Consider the following 23573-nt stretch of genomic DNA (forward strand, 5'->3'; position numbering starts at 1 on the left):
TGTTGGCTCATGAATTTTGTGCGAGGTACTTGATGTGTTTTCTTGTCATGTTGGAGGTTAACACCCAATATAACATGTAACCAGAACATGTTGCCCATTCAACAAAAACATATTGCTTGTCCAACAAAACTACGCACTCCTCTTCATATAAAACATGTGTATGATCATACAAAAATAATAAAGTAGTTTGTGATTTTTTTTCTCAATCATAGAAGCAACTTTAATCACTATTCACCTTAATTGTACCAATCAGTTCATACAATAATAACCAAAATTATTCGGTCTTAATCTAGATCAATCAAAAATATTTTATGTAAATATTGTAACTCATTATTTATGATTGTGGGTTGGTTGACAGGACTCGGGCGAAACACCGAATGGCAAGTAGGCATGTTGTACAGATCAAATTTACTTCTACGAGCATCCGTTAACTTTCCTCGTTATTCTAGGCATGTTGGTCTTTGTTTTCTTTTTAATTGGTAGCGTGCGGCATTGCTCGTATGAAGAGATTGAAAATTAGGCGTGAACATATGTGATGAAGAAGAGAAGCAATGTGAATAAATAGATATAAAGTTGTCCAAAAGTGTGGATGGGTGATCAAGTCATATATATCTGATTGATAAGTGTGTTTCTTTTATCTTTTGAAAGGTAAATTTCTTGTATTTGCTGTGACTTGAAGAAACCTGAGGCATTTTGATTTTTGAGGCATAATCTATGTTTTGGACCTCCACATGATGTTTACCTTAATAAGTTCCTAATATTTGTTCTTAGAATTTAATTTCCTGCTACTCTTCTCCCCTTAGAACATGTGGATTTTTAAGGAATATATGAAACTATGTCCTGCTTTTGGTATACCCTCTTTTGGAAGAAACGAAGAAATTAGAAGATTCTCTTTAAACAAAATAAACAGAATTTTTTTTACACGATACATATGCTTTAGTTAAAAGTAGGGATGAGATCGGTACCGACCGCCACCGGTACCTATACCAAAAATTCCAATCCCGAAAATCGCAAATTCCAGTACCGAAATTTTCGGTTCAGTACCGGTACGGTACCGGTATTTAAGGTAAATTTTGGGAAATTCCGGTACCGGTACCAATTGGTACCGCTACTGAAACTCAAAATTTTGGTACCGATTCAGTACCGACGTCCGACGGTACCAAATCGATACCGAATTTGCTCATCCGTAGTTAAAAGAGTCATGCGTCTTTAACTGTACGTTTTATGAATTATGATTATGATTATGATTGGACTTCACACAAAATAATTATAAACTTCAAACCTATTTTTAGACATGATGGTGACAAGATTGGGAGGCAATTATTGATTATTTTGATGATTGTGAGACAGAATTTGTTAATAATAACTATGAATAATGCACCGTTAAATGACGTTGCAATTGTTTTTTTGTTTTTCTTTTTGTTTTTGTTTTTGTTTTTTTTAAGGAAAAGAATACCAAAGTTTATACGTAATAGTAAGCATCTTCATGATATGTAACAGTAACAGTTGAGTGTATCTACAACGCAGTTAGATATGTCACACATTCACTTACTAGGCGTGGCATCTTTAAATTTTGTATGACTAAAAATCTCTGTCAATTCTACTAATGATATGTTAGAACTTAGAAGAGCTGTAAAATTTGAAAACATTTTGGCCTATTTGAGGTTAAAGCTCTAAATCAAATATATACATATATATATATATATAGGGGAGGGATATTTTAAGAACTATGTTGTATTTTAAAAACTTAATAACTCAATTCTTAGCAACACATTTTATTAAATGGATTGGATTGTGTGGTTGAGATTAAATCTGACTAAAAAGTCAAAGTAGGAGAGAGAATAAAGTTGCAAGTGATTACACTAATTTTTACGTCCGTTACACATGTGTAATAAGTCAACTCGGCGCGTAAAAATTTCTGTAATTTTTTTACGTGTATACAACTTACATATATTATGTATGTGTAAAAAAAATTCGAAAAAAAAATCGTTACACTGAGTTCTTTTGAGTTCTTAAAACTCAAAGGGAACTCATTTGAAATCTTCTCTCTCTATATATATATATGAAGTGACGTGTCCTAATTGACTGACGTGTTTGGTTTATGCAAGATAGTTTGTGGAGTTACTAAAAATCTTTTAGTGTACAACTATAAAGGTTACGGGTCCAACGTATGTAATAGCTTCAAGCTTGTCTTTTATGAAGTTATGGATATTGATACTAATTTAAATAATTTGATGAATGAAGAAAACATACACTATCCACAGACGAATATGACTAGACAAAGGTTTGGTAAATGTTGGGGGAGATAAAGATATATATATATATATATATATATATATATATATATATATATTTTCCTTTTGTTGTTATATTAGGATCTCTTCTGGAACCTAAAATTTTCGAATATAATTTTAAGACAAATTTGATTTTGAATAAAAATATGATGCCAAAGAAAAATTATGGTTAGAACATGTGTAGTGGAAAAATGTCAAAACACCCCCACCTACTTCTTCATTGGTTGGCTTCTCTGTTTGGCCCCACCTTTCTCTTCAAGTTGCCTTGTGTAGAGAAACGTTGAGAGTTTTTTTTAAGCTCAAAATGCCTCAAAACTAGACTCACGAGGAAGTTCTTTACCTCATCCTAGTTGAAGGCTTGAAGAACTAAATTGCAAATATAGATGGTTTCAAAAGTCATAAAGGACATTATTGATGTGAAGGATGTCATGGAAAAACTCACCGTACTGGTTAATACTCTGCTAACAACGAGATCAGTTAAATAAGTGGAAGCAAGATTCGATGCCGAGACCTCCTAGAGAAGAATAAGATGTTTACCACTACACCCATCTAAAGGTTGATATGTCATTGAAGAGATGATCTATATACTAGATTCTTAAGTTTAAGTTAACGAAATCGAATACTAGCTACAAATGTTAAATATGCTTAAAAAAATTAATTTTAGATTCATATAGTTAACTATGTATCCCCAAAATGACACTTGAAATATCCAAACATGTTGATTGCCTATACATGTGATGTAGATTATATGGTTAGCAATGTTCTGGATGATCTTCTAAATTGAAGTATTTCAATGGTATTCTTGAAATCTCATTGTGATAGTTTATAAAAGAATCAAGAATAGTCAGAATATACATTTATATTACGAAATTGCGTGCTCTTGAAATATACCAAGACTTTCATTTTATAGGTTAGGAACCATCATAAGATTTACTGAATGACATAATGTCTCATGCAAGAGTTTTGGAAGTTTTTATAATTATTGTAAGCAAGAACTTTGTTTGTTGTTACTTCGTATGATTGACTGCTTCTGTCAGCAGTAACTTAGTTGTATGTTACCCTGTTGATTAGTTAGTTCCTACCAATCAATAGTTCATATTGATGACAAGTTCCTGCTTGTAGATTACTTGGTACTAATGATAAGTTCCCGTGGATTATCATTTCTTATAGATGACTGATTAATGGATCAACCAAACGACGTGATCTTAAGCAAGTTTGACGCGCTCTTAGCTTTGTAATCTAACTTCTGCTTGTTGTGGGTGTTTCAAGGGGCTCAACCTTTGGACCCCAGAAGGGCGCTACCAATGGACCTCGCTAAGGAGTGCTGCCTCCTTATACAGGAAGGTTCCTTGGTGTTAAAAATCAAATTAGTCTGCAACGAGCGTGCCTTTCACCCCTCCTAATTGTTATCAATATTTATTCGGATTTCCCATTCGTCTTAAAAGTAAATTTCAATTAACAAAAATGATTTGATGACACTAAAATAAATAAAGTAGATGGATTGTAACAAAGTTGTAAATGAGTAAAATACGTCCCAAGTGAATGGAGAGGTTATGACATGTTGTAAAACGGTTGGATGGGTGAACACATAAGTTATAAATAATATAAGTTGTGTAACTTTAACTTTATATAAGTTGAGAGGTTAACCAAATTAGTTTCAATACAGTCTACTTATCCCGCCTAATAATGTCAAACTAAAATGTGACATGTTTATTCAATAATAAGTTGGTGTAGAATTATCTTACTATACTATTAAAGCAATACAAGATTTCTATATGGCATTCAACTAGTATGTCCACATAGGCTTCCAACTAATCAATTTTTCATTTATATAATTTTTACATGTTAATTTGAACGTTAATTTTAATCATTAACTCCTAAGTTGAAGAAAGTTTCAAAATATATTGTTATAATCATCATTTATTGAGTAATAAAAATAATTAATTGTTTTTATGGTTGTTTTTTTAAAATTTGGGACTTTGTTGTTTATTTTTTTGAATTTTGGGAAATTATTTATGAACGTTTGGACTGGATGTTTGGATTGAAATAGTGGTCTAAGTCACGATGTTTAGATTTTATTATTGCTTTATTAATCGCACGGTTTAATAATAATTATATCTCATTGCTATATTCATATTTGTATTTTTTATCTTGTGTATTTAAATGTTTTATAATTTCAATAAAAAAATAGTTTTTATAACACACAACCTATGTTATAACATCTACATGTTTACGCTTCATAGTTTATAACATATAACTTTAGTAGATGATGAAGTTTTAACTAATATGTTTTTTTGTTTCATGGTATAAGTTAGAAATATGTGCCATAACTTAGAATTGTGTTTTAAATTGTTCTATTTCTCTATTTGTCTTTGTATGTTGTGTTCTTTTAATAAAATTAACAATATGATACCTTATAATAATCTTACTATACTATTAAAACAATATAAGGTTTCCACAATGTATTCATCTATCATTTCCACATAGGCTTCAAACTCATTAATTTTCCATTTATATAATTTCCATATGTTAATTTCAACATTAATTTTAATCATGAACTCCTAAGTTAAAGAAAGTTTCAAAATATATTGTTATAATCATTATTTATTGTGTAATAAAGACAATTAATTGTTTTTATTGTAATTTTTTTTTATTTTGAGACTTTGTTATTATTATTTTTTTTGGATTTTGGGAAATTATTTATGAATGTTTGGGCTGGATGTTTGGATTGAAATAGTGGTTTAAGTCACGATGTTTAGTTTTTATTGTTGCTTTATTAATCATGCGGTTTAACAATAATTATATCTCATTGCTATATTCATATTTTTAGCATTTCTTATGTTGTGTACTTAAATATTTTATAATTTCAATAAAAATAGTTTTTATAACACACAACTTATGTTACAACATCTACATGTTTACGTTTTATAGTTTACAATATATGACTTCAGTAGATGATGAAGTTTTAACTAATATGTCTTTTTTGTTTCATCCTATAAGTTAGAAATATGTGATATAACTTAGAATTATGTTTTAAATTGTTATTTTTCTCTTTTTGTCTTTGTATGTTGGGTTCTTTTAATTAAAATAACAATGTGACACCTTATAATAATAATAATAATGCTATAATATCTGACGTTTACAATTTGTTAAAATGTATAAACTCACACGCGCTCGCGCTCGCACACACACATACAAACACAAACACGAACGCACACGCGCGCACACGCGCGCACACACAAACACACACACATATATATGAAGTTTTATATATTTTCCGTCTGTGTGTAACACGGGATCTAACCTAGTATATAGTAAAGGGATTGTAGCTTATTAGTATCTAGACGTAAAAATATGATGTCACTTAAGTGGGGTGAGGGTTCAAGTCTCCTTATAGGTAAATGGTGTTGATTATGGATGAGCAAATTCGGTACCGGTACTGAAATCGGTATGGTACCGGTATTTCCCGAATTTTTACCTTACAATACCGGTACCGAACCGAATATTTCGGTACCGGTACCAAAAATTTGTGATTTTCGGGATCGGTATTTTCGGTACCGGTACGATACCGAGCTTATCCCTAGTGTTGATTTATTGCTATTAAAAAAATAGAGTTACATGTTTTATTTCTTCTTTACATTTAAAGATTTTTTTTTATGTTTCTTTAAATTTAACACTGATTAATTAATATTATTCTATAATACTATAACCTAGTTAGTCAAAAATAGTCTGCAATTGTTAAACACAACTGTTAAAAGTTATCGATAAATGAATGTGGTGGCTTGAAATCCACGTACTTGGCTTAATATCACACGTACCTCATCATCCACTTCAATGCTGGTTTCATTAAATATGTTTATGAACACTAGCACTAACCATTCAATCCACCTACCATGTTTTGGTCTTGAGTCACATAAGGACCTTTTCTCATTAATAAAAGACGTGCAGGTTATCTCTAGGTACAATAAAATGAATCTAGAGCTTTATATCTTTATTTTTATTTTTTAAGATCTTTAATTTTCAAAACAAAATTAATAATTATACATTTGTAGGAATTTGAATTAATACGTGTGATTTGAGCGACATTTAATCTGAATTATGTATTGTTGTATGAAAAGGTGTGAGAAATTGCATTACTCATGTATTTGCAAAAAAAAAAAAATTTAACTGATTTATTTAGAGTGAAAGCAATATAATTTTTTTACAACAAGACCTTGTTTTTAAATATCGTTTAATCCACCTTGATTTATTTGGAACTAGTCTTTTCTACCCGGCACGTTGGGCCAGGGCAGCTGGCAAAACCGCAGCGTTGAAACACGGGCGTTGGTAAAATCCGAGCGTTGCGACGATGAATCGACACGAATTTAGTCAGTATCGGTTGAGTTCGTTATGATATGGACATGAATTCGGTCGGTAAACTTGCCTATTGGTAAAACCCGAGCGTTGTCGGGCATGGGCTTTAAATAAGGCCGCGAGTATGCATGAACTCGGTCGGTTTCTTTCAAGTTTGTTGTGTTACCGGAACAAATAAAACAAAAAAAAAATTAATATTTGGTCGGTTTCCATTACATTTATTATGGTAGCTGAACTAAAAAACAAAACTTATCGACCAATACGGTGCCGCCAAGTGGCCCAATAGGCCACTTACGGCACCAAACTTCTTGTTTATATCTATCTAACTAATATATTAAAGCAAAACCAATTTGTCCACTTGTCATTTTCCTAGGGTGTCCACCTAATGTTCCATGTCATTCATTTTCCATCCTTATAATTTCAACATAATTAATCAATTAATTTTAATCATAATGCTAGTTAACATTTAAACCAATATATAACACAAGCATTGGTCAAACTTAACATTTAAAATTTTGAATTCATAACTTAACATTTACTTTGACTTTATTACATTTAATCTAATCTAACTAATATATTAAAGGAAAACCAATTTGTTCACTTGCCATTCTCCTAGAGTATCCATCTAATGTTCCATGTCATCCACTTTCCATCCTTGTAATTTCTACATAATTAATCAATTAATTTTAATCTTAATGCTAATTAACATTGAAACCAATATATAACACAAGCAGTGGTCAAATTTAACATTTAAATATTTGAATTCATAACTTAACATTTATTTTGACTTTATTACATTTTCTAGAATCATAAACTCACTAATTAATGTTTTCTAGAATCATAACTAACTATTTCTTTTCAAACGATTTAAAAACTGATTTTGACTACAATTAATTATTTATAACTAATTTTTGCTACCTTTTTTAGTATGACTATTACTTTAGCAATTTAATGATTTGTATATTTATATAGTTTCTCATTCACACCATTTATACATATTTTTCCTACATCTTGTGGTTTTACAGAAAGCAATGTAAAGAATTCTTAGGATAGCTACATATATATATATATATATATATATATATATATATATATATATAGGGGATGGTTCATGAGAGAAGTCATTTTATTATGAGAATGTGAGAAATCAATCTTAGCCATTGATTAAGTGTAATCTACGGTGCATAATAAAAATGGCAGTTTTGTAATTATAAAGAGTTTTTTATAACTTAATTTTATATGAAAAGGGTAAAATCGTCTAATTTGTGTAGCAAAAAAAGGAAACGTAGCAGTCAATTCCCAATTTTGTTGCCTTAATTAGTTTTGAAGACCTCACACATTAATTTCATCAATCTTTAAATTTTAAGATGATACGATTTAGTTAGCAAAATGGCATGTTTCAAAATATTTTCAATCATTATGAGATACTCTAATTTGTGAATTTTTAAAATCAAACCTCAAATAATCTGTAACATTATATTAAATGCCTACATCTGAATTCTTGTAATAGTACCAAACATAAAGGCATTAAATTTTCGTTAATTGGGTTTTTTATTAGTTCAATTGTAGATATACCTTTGTCTGCATATTATTTCACATACTTACGCTCAACTACACATAGACGTTGTGAAGGATGAATTTTAAATTCTAATCTTAGTAATAGTTATAATATATATTAGCTTCATTTGTATTGTTTAAAGATTCTAAATAAGCCTTTATCCCATTCAGTAACACATTAAGGGCTGTTTGTTTACATCTGAATGGAACCATTCAGATGGAAACATCTGTTTCATTCAGACTTCAGACTGTTTGGTTCCAGAGAAAAAGACATCTGAATAGTTAAAATTGGGTCTGAATCATTCAGACTCATGTTGTTGCTGGATGGGACAGAGGTTTATTTAGATCTGGCTCATTCAGATCTAAATGAACCAAACAGCCCCTAAGTCTGAATGATTAGACTCTTAATTTTATTTAGATGTTTTTCTGTCTGAAACCAAACAGGCTGAAGTCTAAATAAATAAGTCAGATTTTTTCATATGAATGGTTCCATTCAGATGTAAACAAACAACTCATTAGTCTATTATAAAGCGTGTGCCTATGTAAAAAAAATTGATGGTATTCATATGTCTACATATATGGGTGGCTTTTCTTTATATTGTGACGGGATAAAAAATGAAAAAGTATCGGGATTAAAAAGTGAAAAAAAATATGACTAATTTATAAAAATCTAAAAATTTTGTGTCCATAATTGAATTACTGACACTTTTTTTTTGTTTTTTTTTGCAATTTAAAGTGTAAAGGTTTGTAACTAAAATAAACAACCTATCTATAAGTCTATTCAAAAATTCTTTTATACAATATACTTATATTTATATACAACTATCAATCTATATAAATGTCTAACAAAAAATTCATAGGTGTTGCTCTTTAGTTGCTTCCCACCCTCTCTCAAACTACCATATTGCTTGATTTGTGGTTTGAATATTTTCATATATTTGACCCGAATTCGCGGATATGAGTTTCACCAAAACCCGTGTTGCCCTTAAATGAGTTATAACATTTCATTTATCTGTGAAACATTTTATAATCAAACAATAATTTTCGTGGGTCATGGGTTTCACTAATGCGGATAGCCTTTAAACAAGTCATAGAGACTCATTTATTTGTGAAATAACCCCTTAATCATCATACAATAGTTTTCACGGGTCATGGGTCTCATAAAACCCAGATAGCTCTTAAACCAATTATAACATTTCGCTTATTTTTGAAACTCTTTTATCATCAAACCTTAATTTAATTTCTCTCATTTACATATTCTCCGTTGTCGGTCTATCATCTTCATCATCGGTTAACTTCCTATAACCACCCACCATCGTCAACCCCATCTCTCATGCATCAGCCACCATTGTAACCCACATCAACCGCCCCTTTCTCATAAGACAAATATTTATGTCACGTTTGGTCGTTTAAAAAGAATCAACATATTCATGTTCGTTTATGTTCATTCGTAAAAATCTAAAAAACTTATACATCTCACTAGAAAGAGCTCAAATGTTAAATAAATACAATGAACATAATAAACTAATACATCTATATTAAATCAAACTAAAACTACGTTAAAAAACAGAACAAATCATTACAAAATATAAAATAATTAAAAACATAACCTAAATAAACCCCGCAACAAAAAGGACTCGACCTTGTTATATGATATATGAATACTTTATAAATTGTGACTTCACATCCACCTAAAAAAATGACATCATTTGAAACATATTTGAAGCAACATTTTTTATAATTTAAATTAACATTTTAAAATACTATTCACTTTTCAAAAACATTTATTTTAGTTTAAACATATCTTGGTCGGTTATGTTGTGGCCATATGAGTTAAGATTGTTGAATTAAAACATTGTTCAATATTGAACGTATGAAGTATAAAATGTTAGATTTAACTTGTAAATTATTGGACCGAAAGTTATTAAAATAAAATGTACCTCACCTCTTAATTTTAACACCATTAGCACAACTATACTCTCCTACAAAAACTTCAACATGTTTTACTGTGGCAGATGTAGCACACAAGCAAACGAATACCGAAATACTTCTTAACTTTTTTAGCGAAGTGTAAAATCAGTGTAATTTTTTTTCTTCTCTGTTTTATATGTCGGGTACTCTAAGCAAATATTATAATATTCTTAGGTTTAAAATGTTTCTTTTAGACACCCTTTAATTTTTTCTAGACTCATTATTGTATGTTCATATATTGTGTCTATAACATTAAATATGCCACCGTGTATCTCATCTATATACGTCCGTATACATGAACACATGAATGTGTAACCATATCTATCTGGCCGTATAACTCTATCTTTACGTCCGTATATAGATATTGAATCAAATCACAACAGGAGCATGACATATATGCGTGTATAGTTAACCGATGTGAATTATAATAAAACATTATATTCTTAACTTTAATTCTTTTTTATTAATTTGCTAGTTTTAGAGCCCGTGTCATATATGGAATAATTCAAATATAAAATTATTAGTAAAACAAATAATTACATAGCGTATATGAAAAAAAAATGTATTGCATGTATGCTTGTATCTATACAATGTGCATATAAATTAATTTTATTTATATCATAAAACGATTTTTTTAAATAAACTTAATAAAAAAAATGTCCGTGCAAAATCGTACCCGAGAATGCTTCTTTCTATTGAAAAATTCATTCTCGGTGTCATATATGTATAATTGAAAGAATCTTGGTTATGAACCAATTTCGAAAATAAGACTTCTCATACGATAGTAATTCTAACCACTCAGCTTAAATACAAAAGAAGCGTTACCTTTATTGATATATTTATCAATTTACCACCCATCAAAGGAAAGTAGGATATTAAATTGTAGCAATGGATGCTCTTCAAGAACTGTGTTTTTCTGAGCTACACCATAAAAAAGATTTTGATAAGTTTTAGAGGGCTTCTCGACTTTGTCATAATAACAACATAAAAAATAACATATTAACCCATTCAATTTTGTGAATATTTTGTTTCATTTGAGCATAGTTTTGCATGACATGCTTCCCATACAACGTTCTGATCACTATTGAAGGAAAAATTAATGTTGACATAAATATTTCAAATTTGATAAAAGTTAGAAGCATTGATAGGCATGGGGTGGCATGTCGAAAGTGTTCGCAATCTTTTCTTAAATTTTAATAGTTGAGGGAAAAATATTCAATTTTCCAAATCTCGAACCTTTTGATTTTTTCAAAAACGCCGTTAAAAATAAACTTGAAACCCGAATCATGTTTAAAATTCTAGCTTTCATACTTTTGACATTTTAAAGTCAACATTTTGAACCCATAACAAATTTGACGATAAATCTATTTTGCATTCTCAAACTTTTAAAAATACTCAAAATTTTCATTTTTGATCCGTAACAAATTTTGACCTAAATGTAGTTAACTTGTACCAAACAATCTATTTATCAACTTTTGACCCATAAAATCAAATTTAACTTCCACAAAAAACCCGAAACAATTTTCATTTGAGAAACATGATTTGTTGTTGATTTTTGGAATTCACCAAGTATTTTGAAATATATAGTAAAATAATATGTTAATATTTATATTTATAAAAATATATAGATATTATATAAAAAAAGTGTAAAAGAAAAGTAAATAATTATTGATTAATTACTTTTATTAGGATATATTAGTTTTGGAGGGAAAAAATTATGAGAATTAACAAAAACATGACAATTGTCCTCATTTATTTTACTTTATTAGAATAGGTAGATAATTAAAAAAATGGGTAATTTCATAAAAATAGTAACCAATTTTAAAATAAGGTCACTCAAGTTTAAAAAGTGTTCCAATTAAGTTACTCAAATTTCATATTTTATTAAATTAAAGGTTTTAACATGTTTTTTTAGCATTTTCTTTTTTATTTCACATAGAAAATCTTTTTATCTTTTTTTTTTAATAGAAACCCATGGTCGATCCTCACATGTAATATTTTGAGAGACATAGATAACTTAATGAAAGAAGATATATTTATGATTTTTGGTTCGATCTTTAAGACGTATGGGTTTTACCACCGTGCGAATGATTTTTTTGCCATTGAATTAGGGGGTGTTTGTTTTTTCTTCAAACATCTTCAAGGGAGCTAATGTCTGCAGGCGCGCAGACATTACCCTTGAAGACTGTTTGTTTTTTTTCTTAAAACAGATCTGAAGTTATCTTCTTTCATCTTAAAAGAAAAGCAAGGAAATCTTGCTTAAAACATCTTCACAAAAAAACCCTACTCTTCTCCCTTTGCAGCCACCCTCTCATCCACTGCTCCTACCACCGTCCGCCAACACCACCACCCACCGTACGCCACCACCACCGTCCACCACCCACCATCCATCACCACCACCGTCCACCACCCACCATCCATCACCACCACCGTCCGCCACCACCACCACCATCCATCACCGCCACCACCACCATCCATCACCCACCACCACCACCATCCATCACCGCCACCACCACCACCATCCATCACCGCCACCACCACCGTCCACCACCCACCATCCATCACCACCACCGTCCACCACCCACCATCCATCACCACCACCGTCCGCCACCACCACCACCATCCATCACCACCACCGTCCACCACCCACCATCCATCACCACCACCATCCATCACCACCACCACCATCCATCACCGCCACCACCACCATCCATCACCCACCACCACCACCATCCATCACCACCACCGTCCACCACCAACCAAAACCATCCATCACCACCACCCATTGTCCACCACCACCATCCACCGCCACTACCCACCGTCCGCCGCCACTACCACCATCCACCACCACCACCTTCCACCACCCACCAAAACCAAATCGGCATGGAAAGCAAAGACTAAAAACTAGATGTAACTTGAATAAATGACTTCTATCTTGTGAGATAAGTTTGACAGTTATGCAGACAGTATCAGCTTATAAAAACAAACAGTCTTATATTTTCAGCTTGCAGATCTTCAGACCACATCTTCAGTTGCAGACATAAAAACAGATGAAATCAGCTTGCAGACAGTTTATGTCTGCAAAAACAAACAGCACCTTAGTGTATAATAATTTGTGAATAGTTAAAAAGAAAGAAAATAATAATAATAATATAAAGGGAGGCAAAAGAAAAAGCAAGCTTTGGAAATAGAACTTGTCTCCTTCATTTCATTATTCTTGTAATTAATATTAACAATAATAATAATAATTCATTTATTTTCTTTGCTGAAAGGACGAATTCTTCTTCTTCTTCTTCTTCTTCTTCTTCTTCTCGTTTTCGCCATCTTTGACTCTCAAATACCCCCCCCCCCAAATTCTATACCATACATACAATATCTTCCGTCTGTTATCATCTCAATTTCAACTGAACACCATCCCTTTGAGCTCAAGCTGATCATCCAGGTCGCGTGTAGATCTAAGTTTTGGACTGTTTTAAGCTCTGCTGTTACGAGGTGAATTTGAAACTGAAAGGTTGATGACGGCGATTGTGTGTGGTATTGATTCATAATGACCGACGGAGATTACAGGTGGTCCGGTGAATGGATAACGCCGATCCTCACATTCACCAGGTCTATGTTATTTATGGATATATATTTGAAATGCTTGATCTTACTAGATTTTAATATAATTCATTCATTCTTGTTAAATTGGGATATTTTAGCGCATATATATATTGTTGTAACAACTTGAAAATCTAGGCCTTTTTTGAGAAATTTTATTTAGTTGATAATGTTGGGGAGTTTGTTCATAAAAAAGTGTTAGGCTTTGTAACTTTGTGGTGTTTTTCTTATATGGTTTGCACTTTGAAATAAATGTCGATTCGGGTCTTATCGTGTTTACCAAGTTAGAAACGGCACTCTTGACACAAGTATCAAACATGAAAATGACTATGTTATGGCTATAAGGCAGTTTTAAGTTTCATGTACCAATAAGGAGAAATGAAATAATGGAGCCTAGCCTACTATTTTCAATTATTTAAAAAAATCACATAGCAGACTTGGGATTGAGTTTGAAAAATGCTTATTGGCTTTTTCAAAAAGCCATTTTGAAAAGCCAGGGTTTGGGGCTTTTGGAAAACTGCTTTTTAACCCTTTCAAAAAGCGAAAATAAGAAAAGATTTTTGTGATTGCCAAGCACATTTTAACTTTTTGGCTCTTTGAAAACACCAATAAGACAATAAGCATTTTTCAAACTCAATCCCAAACATGCTCTTTTTTGATTAAGAGGTGCCCAATTGACAGCCCTAGAAATAATCATTAAGGTTGCACCATTTCCTTGTCGACCTACCTTAAAATGGTCAAATATTTCATTTTTACATTTAGCCTAGGGTCTTAGGGTGTATTCTTCTGTTACCATCAGCGTAACATTTTTCTTAATACAGTTGATTTGAGTTCTGAATGGTTTGTAGTTTATATAATGCTAAACTTTTGTATTGATTTTTAAACTTTGTAATCCACATGATAACCATGGTCTTAATGACACAAAGCCGCAAACTAGTAAATAAGGCGTGGTGTGTGGGACTTGCATCGCGCTTTACTGATAAAACGGAAGTACATTAGTGATTAAAGTAAATCTATTAGAGTATCTCTAATGATGTTCATCATTCTTATCTAGTTCTCTTATCTTTTGCAGGCGTTAATTGCTCTGAAGAAAGGTGCACACTTACTTAAATATGGTCGCAAGGGGAAACCGAGGTTTTGTTCATTTAGAATTTCTCATGTGAGTTTTTCATCATGTTTTCTTCATCTTACCGCTCTTTTGCTTATTAGTTATTACTATTTTTTTTTTATTTTTACGATTCAATCCCTGATCCCCTTAATCATTTAAAAAAGAAAAACATGCAATGCGATATTTAAAAAGCAAAATTCACGAACCACTGATAAGTGCATAATGAATAGTAAACTATTAACAATAAACATACTTGTTTATATGCGTAATTGTAGGGAAAAAGAAGCACGTTTTGGTGTACATTGAGTTTTATGTATTTACAAGTGTACACATATATCATATATGCATAATGAATGCAATAGATGGATAATGTTAAATGTGTGCTTCTTTCTAAATACCAACTGCAAACATAGCATAAACGCCAAATGGGTTATCTGAGTATACGTGCATAATAAAAAATAATAACTGATATTTGCTAAGTGATCAACAGTAAATTATGCCGATGTTTGTGTTAGGCAAGACTATGAAAACTGCGGCCATCGACTTATACCACAACTATTACTTGCTATGATAATTAAACTTGCTTTCTGCTTGTTTCTTTGTTTTCATCTTTAAATACTATTAATGGCTTGAATTTTTAATGATTAAATCCACAGGATGAATCATCTTTAATTTGGATATCTAGCAGTGGTGAAAAGAGCTTGAAATTAGCCACAATCTCTAGAATTATTCCTGGACAAAGAACTGTGAGACTTCCACTATCGTTAATCTCTTAGTTTCTTAGATATCGTCAGTAATTAGTCATGAGCACAAACAAAAATAATATATTCGTTTAATGCGATCTTTAGGCTGTCTTCCGACGTTACCTGCGTCCTGAAAAGGATTATCTTTCATTTTCTCTCATATACAACAATGGGAAACGATCTCTTGATTTGGTTAGTGATTTATCCATCTATATCACATTTGTCACACGCAGATAAATTGTTCATTTATTTATTATTTTTAAACTTTTGTGTTTATTAGATCTGTAAGGACAAAGTAGAGGCTGAAGTGTGGATAACAGGTCTTAAATCACTAATTTCATCTTTACAAGGAGGCCGATTAAAAATCGATGGATGGAATGATGAAGGCCTTTACATTTATGTATGTTTAAGTTTCTTGTTTGTTATTATTAATATACTTATTTGCACAGATGGTCCATGTGGTTTGACCAAATTGCAAACTTAGTCCAAACATTTTTGAGAGGGTTGCACGTTTAGTTCCCACCGTTAATCCGAGTTAGTTTTTAGGGTTAAGTGAGGGTATACTTGTCATTTTACGTTTTTCATTTATTTATTTAAAACATAATTTTTAAAGATGGGGGGACTAAATGTGCAACCTGCTCACAAATATTTGGACTAAGTTTGTAGTTTTCAAAAGTTGGGCCCCCAACATGCAATTTCATTAAACCACATGGACCATTTATGCAATTTTCTCTTATTGTTATTACTACCACTGTTATAGTATTTTTCATGCTTGGTTAATTAACGACAGGATGATAAAGATCTAGCATCAAACAGTGCGAGTGACAGTTCGGTTAGTTCAAATCCAACTACTTCTCCAGTGGTTCCCACAAACATGCAACTAAAAGGTTCCAATTCGGATGCATTTCGCGTTAGCGTTTCTAGTCAGCCTAGTACTTCTAGTCATGGGTCGGGTCCGGATGATAATGATTCATTAGGTGATGTGTATATATGGGGTGAAATAATATCTGAAACGGATTATTCATCTACACGAACTGATGTTCTTCTTCCCCGACCTTTGGAGTCAAATACAGCTTTAGATGTTAGTTTTATTGCGTGTGGGGTCCGCCACGCAGGTTTAGTAACTAAAAAAGGTGAGGTTTTCACTTGGGGTGAAGAATCCGGTGGTCGGTTGGGCCACGGTATCGGGAAAGATGTGACTCACCCTCGTTTAGTCGAATCTTTATCGTTATCCTCCAATATTAATTCGGTTGCGTGTGGTGAGTTTCACACGTGTGCGGTTACATTGTCGGGTGAGGTTTACACATGGGGCGATGGGACGCATAATGTCGGGCTTCTTGGGCACGGGACCGAAGTCAGTCACTGGATACCGAAGAGAATCTCAGGCTCATTTGAAGGTGTTCAAGTCGGTTCGGTAACGTGTGGCCCATGGCATACGGCTTTGATAACATTAACGGGCCGGCTTTTTACGTTTGGTGATGGGACATTTGGTGTTTTGGGCCATGGTGATCGGGTTAACGTATCGTATCCGAAAGAAGTTGAATCGCTTTCGGGTTTGAGGACGGTTTCGGTTGCATGTGGCGTATGGCATACAGCTGCCGTTGTTGATGTTATTGCAACTCAATCAAGTTCAAATATTAGTTCGGGAAAGTTATTCACATGGGGTGACGGAGACAAAAACCGTTTAGGTCATGGTGACAAAGAGGCTCGACTTCAACCCACATGCGTGCCCGCACTTATCGATTACAATTTTCATAAAGTGGCATGTGGGCATAGTTTGACCGTCGGTTTGACCACATCTGGACATGTTTACACAATGGGAAGCACGGTTTACGGTCAGCTCGGAAATCCCGACTGTGACGGGAAATTACCGTGTTTAGTTGAGGGTAAATTGGTGAATTCACCCATTGAGGAGATTTCATGTGGCGCGTATCACGTGGCGGTTCTAACATCAAAAAACGAGGTGTATACATGGGGAAAGGGAGCTAACGGAAGGTTAGGACACGGAGACATTGAAGACCGTAAAACACCAACCATTGTCGAATCGTTAAAAGACCGATACATTAAAAACATATCGTGTGGCTCAAATTACACAACTGCCATTTGTGTTCACAAATGGGTTTCGGGTGCCGAGCAATCTCAGTGTTCGTCTTGCCGACAAGCGTTCGGTTTCACTCGAAAACGACATAATTGTTATAACTGTGGGCTTGTGCATTGCCACTCGTGTAGCTCAAAAAAGGCCCCACGAGCCGCGTTAGCTCCGAACCCTGGAAAACCGTACCGCGTTTGTGATTCGTGTTTCACAAAGCTAAGTAAGACTGTTGAAACCGGGCCCACCGGGATCAGTAGCAGACGAAATGTAAAGCCGCGGTTATCAGGTGAGAATAAAGATAGGCTCGATAAAACCGAGTTAAAATTAGCAAAATCGGGTGTGCCTTCAAATCAAGATTTAATTAAGCTTTTGGATAATAAAGCTGTAAAACAAGGGAGAAAGGGTGATGTGTTTCTTGGTCGGTCAACTCAAGGTCAAACCTTGATGCAGCTCAAAGATGTGTTATTAAGTGATTTTCGCCAAATGGTTCCAAAACCGGTTAATATTTCGTCTGGGGTAAGTTCGAGGTCAGTTTCCCCGTTTTCGAGAAGATCGAGCCCACCACGTTCTGCAACACCGGTTCCTACTACTTCCGGGCTCTCATTCTCTAAAGGTGCAGCAGACAGTTTCAAGAAAACAAATGAAAACTTGAATCAAGAAGTTATTACATTGCGTAGGCAGGTATATTATGAACTCATGAAAGGGTGTTTAGTCTTGTGTTTTGATTGATTAATTGCAGTTAGGGGTATAATAGAGCCAAGCCCGAGCTCGAGGAGCTCGGCTCGTTTAATATACGAGAGCTCGAGTCATTTGTAGCTCTATTTCTCAAGCTCCTAGCCCAGCTTTTTTGTTATTTGTGAGTTTTATACACATTTTATTGCTATTTTTTATAGATATCTTAATTATAATTTTTGTAAAAGATAGTTATATTATTTACTTACTTTTATCCAAATTTTATATATAATAATACTTATTACATAAATATCAATAATATATTAAATAATGTAAAGAAGAGGATGTTTACTGACTGAATGATTAATACAATGGTGAACACTCCTATATATACAAGGAATAAACCCTAATGACATCAAATAATCGGCCCATGGGCTTTGTCTAACCATCTAACTATATACGGGCTAAACCCGATATGAACTAACTAACATTCCTCCTCAAGTTGGAGCATATATGTTAATCATGCCCAACTTGTTACAAATAAAATCTATTTGAGGTTTCCGAAGAGGCTTAGTGAGAATATCCGCAAGCTGAAAGTTTGTCTTAATATGAATCGGTTGAATGGATGGAGGATCTGTTTGTGTGCCTACTACCCGATCTCTGATAAGATGGCAATCAACCTCAATGTGTTTCGTCCTCTCGTGAAAAACTTGATTCTTGGCTATATAAATGGCTGATTGATTATCACAGTATAGCCGCATCAAGTCTTTAGAAACAACTCCAAGTTCTATTAGAAGACGACGAATCCATGTCATCTCCGATGTTACATCTGTCATAGCTCTATACTCCGATTCAGCGCTCGATCTAGAAACCGTGTGTTGTTTCTTACTTTTCCATGACACAAGATTTCTTCCGACAAACACACAATACCCAGTAGTAGATCGTCGTGAAATCGGACAACCTGCCCAGTCTGCGTCTGAGAAACCTGATATCCGACCATCTCCCTTTTCTGTGAAAGCTCCCACTCGACAATGACCCTGATCAGAATATAGGATGCCAAGGCCTGGTGTGGCCTTGAGATATCTTAAGACACGAAGAGCAGCATCCCAGTGACTGGTGCATGGTTCAGCCATGAATTGACTCAAAACACTGACAGAAAAAGAAATATCCGGTCGCGTGACAGTTAAATAATTAAGTTTACCAACCAACCGTCTGTATCGCTCGGGATCCTTCATCGGATCCCCTTCTTTTGGGAGGAGCTTCTTTGTAGGAAGCATTGGGGTATCAACTGGTTTGCAACCCAGCAAGCCGCATTCAGTCAACATATCAAGGACATACTTCCGTTGAGAGAGAAGTATTCCTTGTGGAGAGCGAGATACCTCTATGCCGAGAAAGTACCGTAGCCGACCTAAGTCGCTAACCTGAAACTGAGTCTGAAGGAACTGTTTGAGTTCAGTGATCCCAGTAGTATCGTCACCTGTGATTATGATGTCATCCACATAAACAATTACAATAATCCTTTTCCCTTTGTGGTGTCTAAAAAAAACAGAGTGATCATATGCACTACGAGTCATCCCGAACTGTCCCATAACACTCGAGAATCGACCAAACCATGCCCTGGGAGACTGTTTAAGACCATAAAGAGAACGACGTAGTCTGCAAACTTTCGATGCCTCCTCCTCAACAATAAACCCTGGTGGCTGCTCCATATACACCTCCTCCTCAAGAACACCATTAAGGAAGGCGTTCTTGACATCAAGCTGGTGGAGCGGCCAATGATTAATGGCAGCAAGAGCAATGCAAATACGGACAGATGGCATTTTAGCAACCGGCGAGAAAGTTTCATCATAATCAATGCCATATGCCTGAGAATAACCCTTGGCGACCAATCGCGCCTTTAAGCGATGTAAAGAGCCATCCGGGTGCAGTTTGACCGTGAATACCCAACGACAACCAACAACACGCTTCCCTACAGGAAGCGTTTCAAGATCCCATGTATGATTGGATCTAAGAGCCCCAATTTCCTCCTCCATAGCCCGCCTCCATCCTGGATGGGCAAGAGCTGTCATCACATTCCTGGGAATCGGGTAGGAATCAAGGGTAGTAGTGTAGGCATGAGATTCAGGAGACAGATGAGAATAGGCAACATAATCGTGAATCGGGTAACGGGTGCAACATCGAGGCTCTTTGCGAAAGGCAATAGGTATATCAGGAAAAGGGGCACCTGGAGGATCATATGGTGTAGTGGAGGTAGGAATAGGTTTGGGAGTGGGTGGGGGGAGGTTGGTCTCAGAAGCGGGAGGTGGTGGAACTGAGGACAAATCATGGTCCGGTTGGGAATCAGGAGGCTGTGACGAGTGATTACGACGTTGACGACTATATGTGAAGAGTAGAGGTGGAGGGTCTGTCGGTGGACCCGTAGGAGCAGGATCAGAAGTAGTTAAAAGTGTAAGATTTGAACACCGAGCAAGAACTAATACACGAGCCGGGGCAGAAAAATAAAAGTGTCCGAATCGGAAAACTATCACCACAGGGAGGTTCGGAGGTGAAAAACAAGACGTCTGGAAAAAGTCCGGTGGCCGGAAAAGGGGCCACGCGCCGTCACTCGCCGGCGCGTGGGTGGCAGCGGCGGAACAAGGGTGGCACGTGGGGGCGCGTGTGGCGTCGGTTCGGCGGCGGGTTTTCGGGTTATCTAAAACGAGGGTGTCCGGGGACGATGGTGGTGGCGGTGATGGTTTGGGATGTGTAGGAAAAAGATCTGTGACAGAACAGGAGGTGGTGGCTAGGGTTTGTGACTGAGCAGAAAAAAAAAAGGTGGCGGCTAGGGTTTGTGCAGGGGGATTAGAACTCGTTTTTTCAGACTAGGGTTTGGATCGAGAGCCGTAGCTCTGATACCATGTAAAGAAGAGGATGTTTACTGACTGAATGATTAATACAATGGTGAACACTCCTATATATACAAGGAATAAACCCTAATGACATCAAATAATCGGCCCATGGGCTTTGTCTAACCATCTAACTATATACGGGCTAAAACCCGATATGAACTAACTAACAAATAAAAATTATATAAAGCATAGGCTCGTTATTAAACAATCTCGATTTGTGAAGCTCGGGCTCGCTTATTAAAGAGGCTTATTTTTAGGCTCAAGCTCAGCTCATTTATTATTTGTTTCATACATTTATATAAGTATTTATATTTTTTTCTTTATAATTTATATAAATCATAAGATATATTATTCTCTCTTTTTTATTAAAAAGTTATATATAATAATAATTGTTATATGAATGCGTATTTAATATTTTATATAAAAAGTATATAAATAACAAGCTCATTTAGGCTCGCGAGACAGCTCGAGCTCGATAAGTAAAGCTCAGGCTCATGCTCGTTAATTAAAGAAGCTTATTTTTAGGCTTGAACTTGTTTTAACTCGGCTCAATTCAAGCTTTTAGCTAGCCGATCTCGAATAGCTCACGAGTCAAGAGTGGCTTTGCTTGTTTACACACCTAGTTTCTTCTGATAATCGAGTTACCACCGTTAATTTTTCAATAATAAATAATAACCTAGTAAGTGAAAGAATCTTAAAAAATATATATTTTTCATAAAACTCCCATCCTAATTTAACTTTTTAATATTTCATAAGTTAAACCGGGCCTATCGCTTAGAGTATTTATAACAGCCGATTTACCGTAAATCCATTCCCTGAAATACATTTATACAGTATAGCACTTTAATCTTAGTTACTTGATAATTGATTAGTTGTTGAATATCGACTTGATTTATGATCCCTATATTATTTGGATTTTTGTTGTGTTTATGTTAAACGAGGATACACTATTTATTCCCTATGATACATCATAACTTCAATTTTTGATGTTTTTAAGGTTGAAAGCCTGAGGAATCAATGTGATGCTAAAGAATCAGAGCTTCAAAAATCAAGAAAACAAGCTCAGGAGGCTATGATGTTAGCAGCTGAAGAATCTGCTAAATGCAAAGCTGCAAAAGATGTGATAAAAACTCTTATGGCTCAGGTGATTCCTTTTATAAACATATATGTTTTAATAAATGTTTTTTAATTTCACTTTATAGTTTCTGATGGTTCTATGTGATTTGCAGCTGAAGGATATGGCAGAGAGACTGCCACCCGGGTCATACGACTTTGAAAGCATGATGCCAGCAAACATGTTGAAGCAGAACGGTGTTCTTCATTCTGCTGATGTAAACGGATCACCGGGCCCCACTGAAACACTCACAAGAACCACAGAAACTGCAGAACCTATGCGAGATGAGTATCCAAACGGAGCAACGGTACAACCGGTAACCCGTAATCCTGTCGAAAATAGCGTTCCCACACCACCAGAAAACGAGGAAAATAATAATAATTACAAACCTAGCAGCCCGGTATCTACTGTCACTACAACTACTACTCATCATGTGGAGTCTGAATGGATTGAACAATATGAGCCTGGTGTGTATATAACCCTCACGGCTCTCGGTGACGGGACCCGAGATCTCAAGCGGGTCCGCTTCAGGTAGGCTGTTTTATATGTTAAATAATAAATAAATTATTGTATTTGCGGTGGATTTTTTGGATGTTTGTGTACATGTATTTGCAGTCGGAGAAGATTTGGGGAGCATCAGGCGGAAATATGGTGGTCAGAAAACCGTGAACAGGTGTACGAGAGATATAATGTGCGTGGATCAAATAAGTCATCGGTTTCTTCGGCTGGTGTGGACCGTAGATCAGGTGAATCGGTTGCACCGCCAGCTCGGTATTAAACTAAAAGCATCACATCTACCAGTATGATTGTTACAAAGTAAAGATAGATACCCTCCAGTCCACCACCCTCCTCTTTTCTTTTAGTTTTTCAATTATTACATTTTTGTAATATATATTTAGTGACTGGAATAGTGTTGTAGCGTATATATTATTTATGAGCTCAATTATTTATGATCCCACCACTGTGTGGGTGAGTGAACAAGAATGGCAAGTTAGATATGCATGAAAAAACTTATTAATATTATTAGGGGAGTTAAAATAAGCTTGACAGAGTTTTCGAGCTGAGTCTAGGTATCTTGGTTTGTAAATGAGCAAAGGTTGGCTCGCTTGAATCAAGTTAATGATGGAGGTGCGAGTTGACCCTGGTTCGGCTTATGAAAACCAACTTGTCGGACTCAACAC

The 23573-nt window shown here is 34.6% G+C and overlaps 1 protein-coding gene across 1 annotated transcript; it reads left to right on the forward strand.

The window, feature by feature from the left end:
* The first annotated feature begins 14841 nt into the window (after positions 1 to 14841).
* Positions 14842 to 23200, forward strand: LOC143590452 (PH, RCC1 and FYVE domains-containing protein 1-like). The gene is made up of 8 exons (XM_077070930.1): positions 14842 to 14934; positions 15540 to 15629; positions 15732 to 15818; positions 15907 to 16026; positions 16417 to 18399; positions 22276 to 22422; positions 22508 to 22923; positions 23008 to 23200. The coding sequence occupies exons 5-8, from the start codon at positions 16501 to 16503 to the stop codon at positions 23168 to 23170; spliced, it is 2625 nt and encodes an 874-aa protein (XP_076927045.1). The 5' UTR covers positions 14842 to 14934; positions 15540 to 15629; positions 15732 to 15818; positions 15907 to 16026; positions 16417 to 16500; the 3' UTR covers positions 23171 to 23200.
* Positions 23201 to 23573: the final 373 nt, after the last annotated feature.

This window comes from Bidens hawaiensis, unplaced genomic scaffold (assembly GCF_021521415.1).
Source record: "Bidens hawaiensis isolate Kalapana, Puna unplaced genomic scaffold, B.hawaiensis_p1.1 tig00038600_1, whole genome shotgun sequence".
NCBI lineage: Eukaryota > Viridiplantae > Streptophyta > Magnoliopsida > Asterales > Asteraceae > Bidens > Bidens hawaiensis.

Excerpts from the sequence above, each read along its gene's own strand:
- LOC143590452 (XM_077070930.1), top strand. The coding sequence starts at position 16,501 with ATGCAACTAAAAGGTTCCAATTCGGATGCATTTCGCGTTAGCGTTTCT. Across the intron at positions 18,400-22,275 it reads TTATTACATTGCGTAGGCAG|GTTGAAAGCCTGAGGAATCA; the intron begins GTATATTATGAA and ends GATGTTTTTAAG. Across the intron at positions 22,924-23,007 it reads CTCAAGCGGGTCCGCTTCAG|TCGGAGAAGATTTGGGGAGC; the intron begins GTAGGCTGTTTT and ends ATGTATTTGCAG.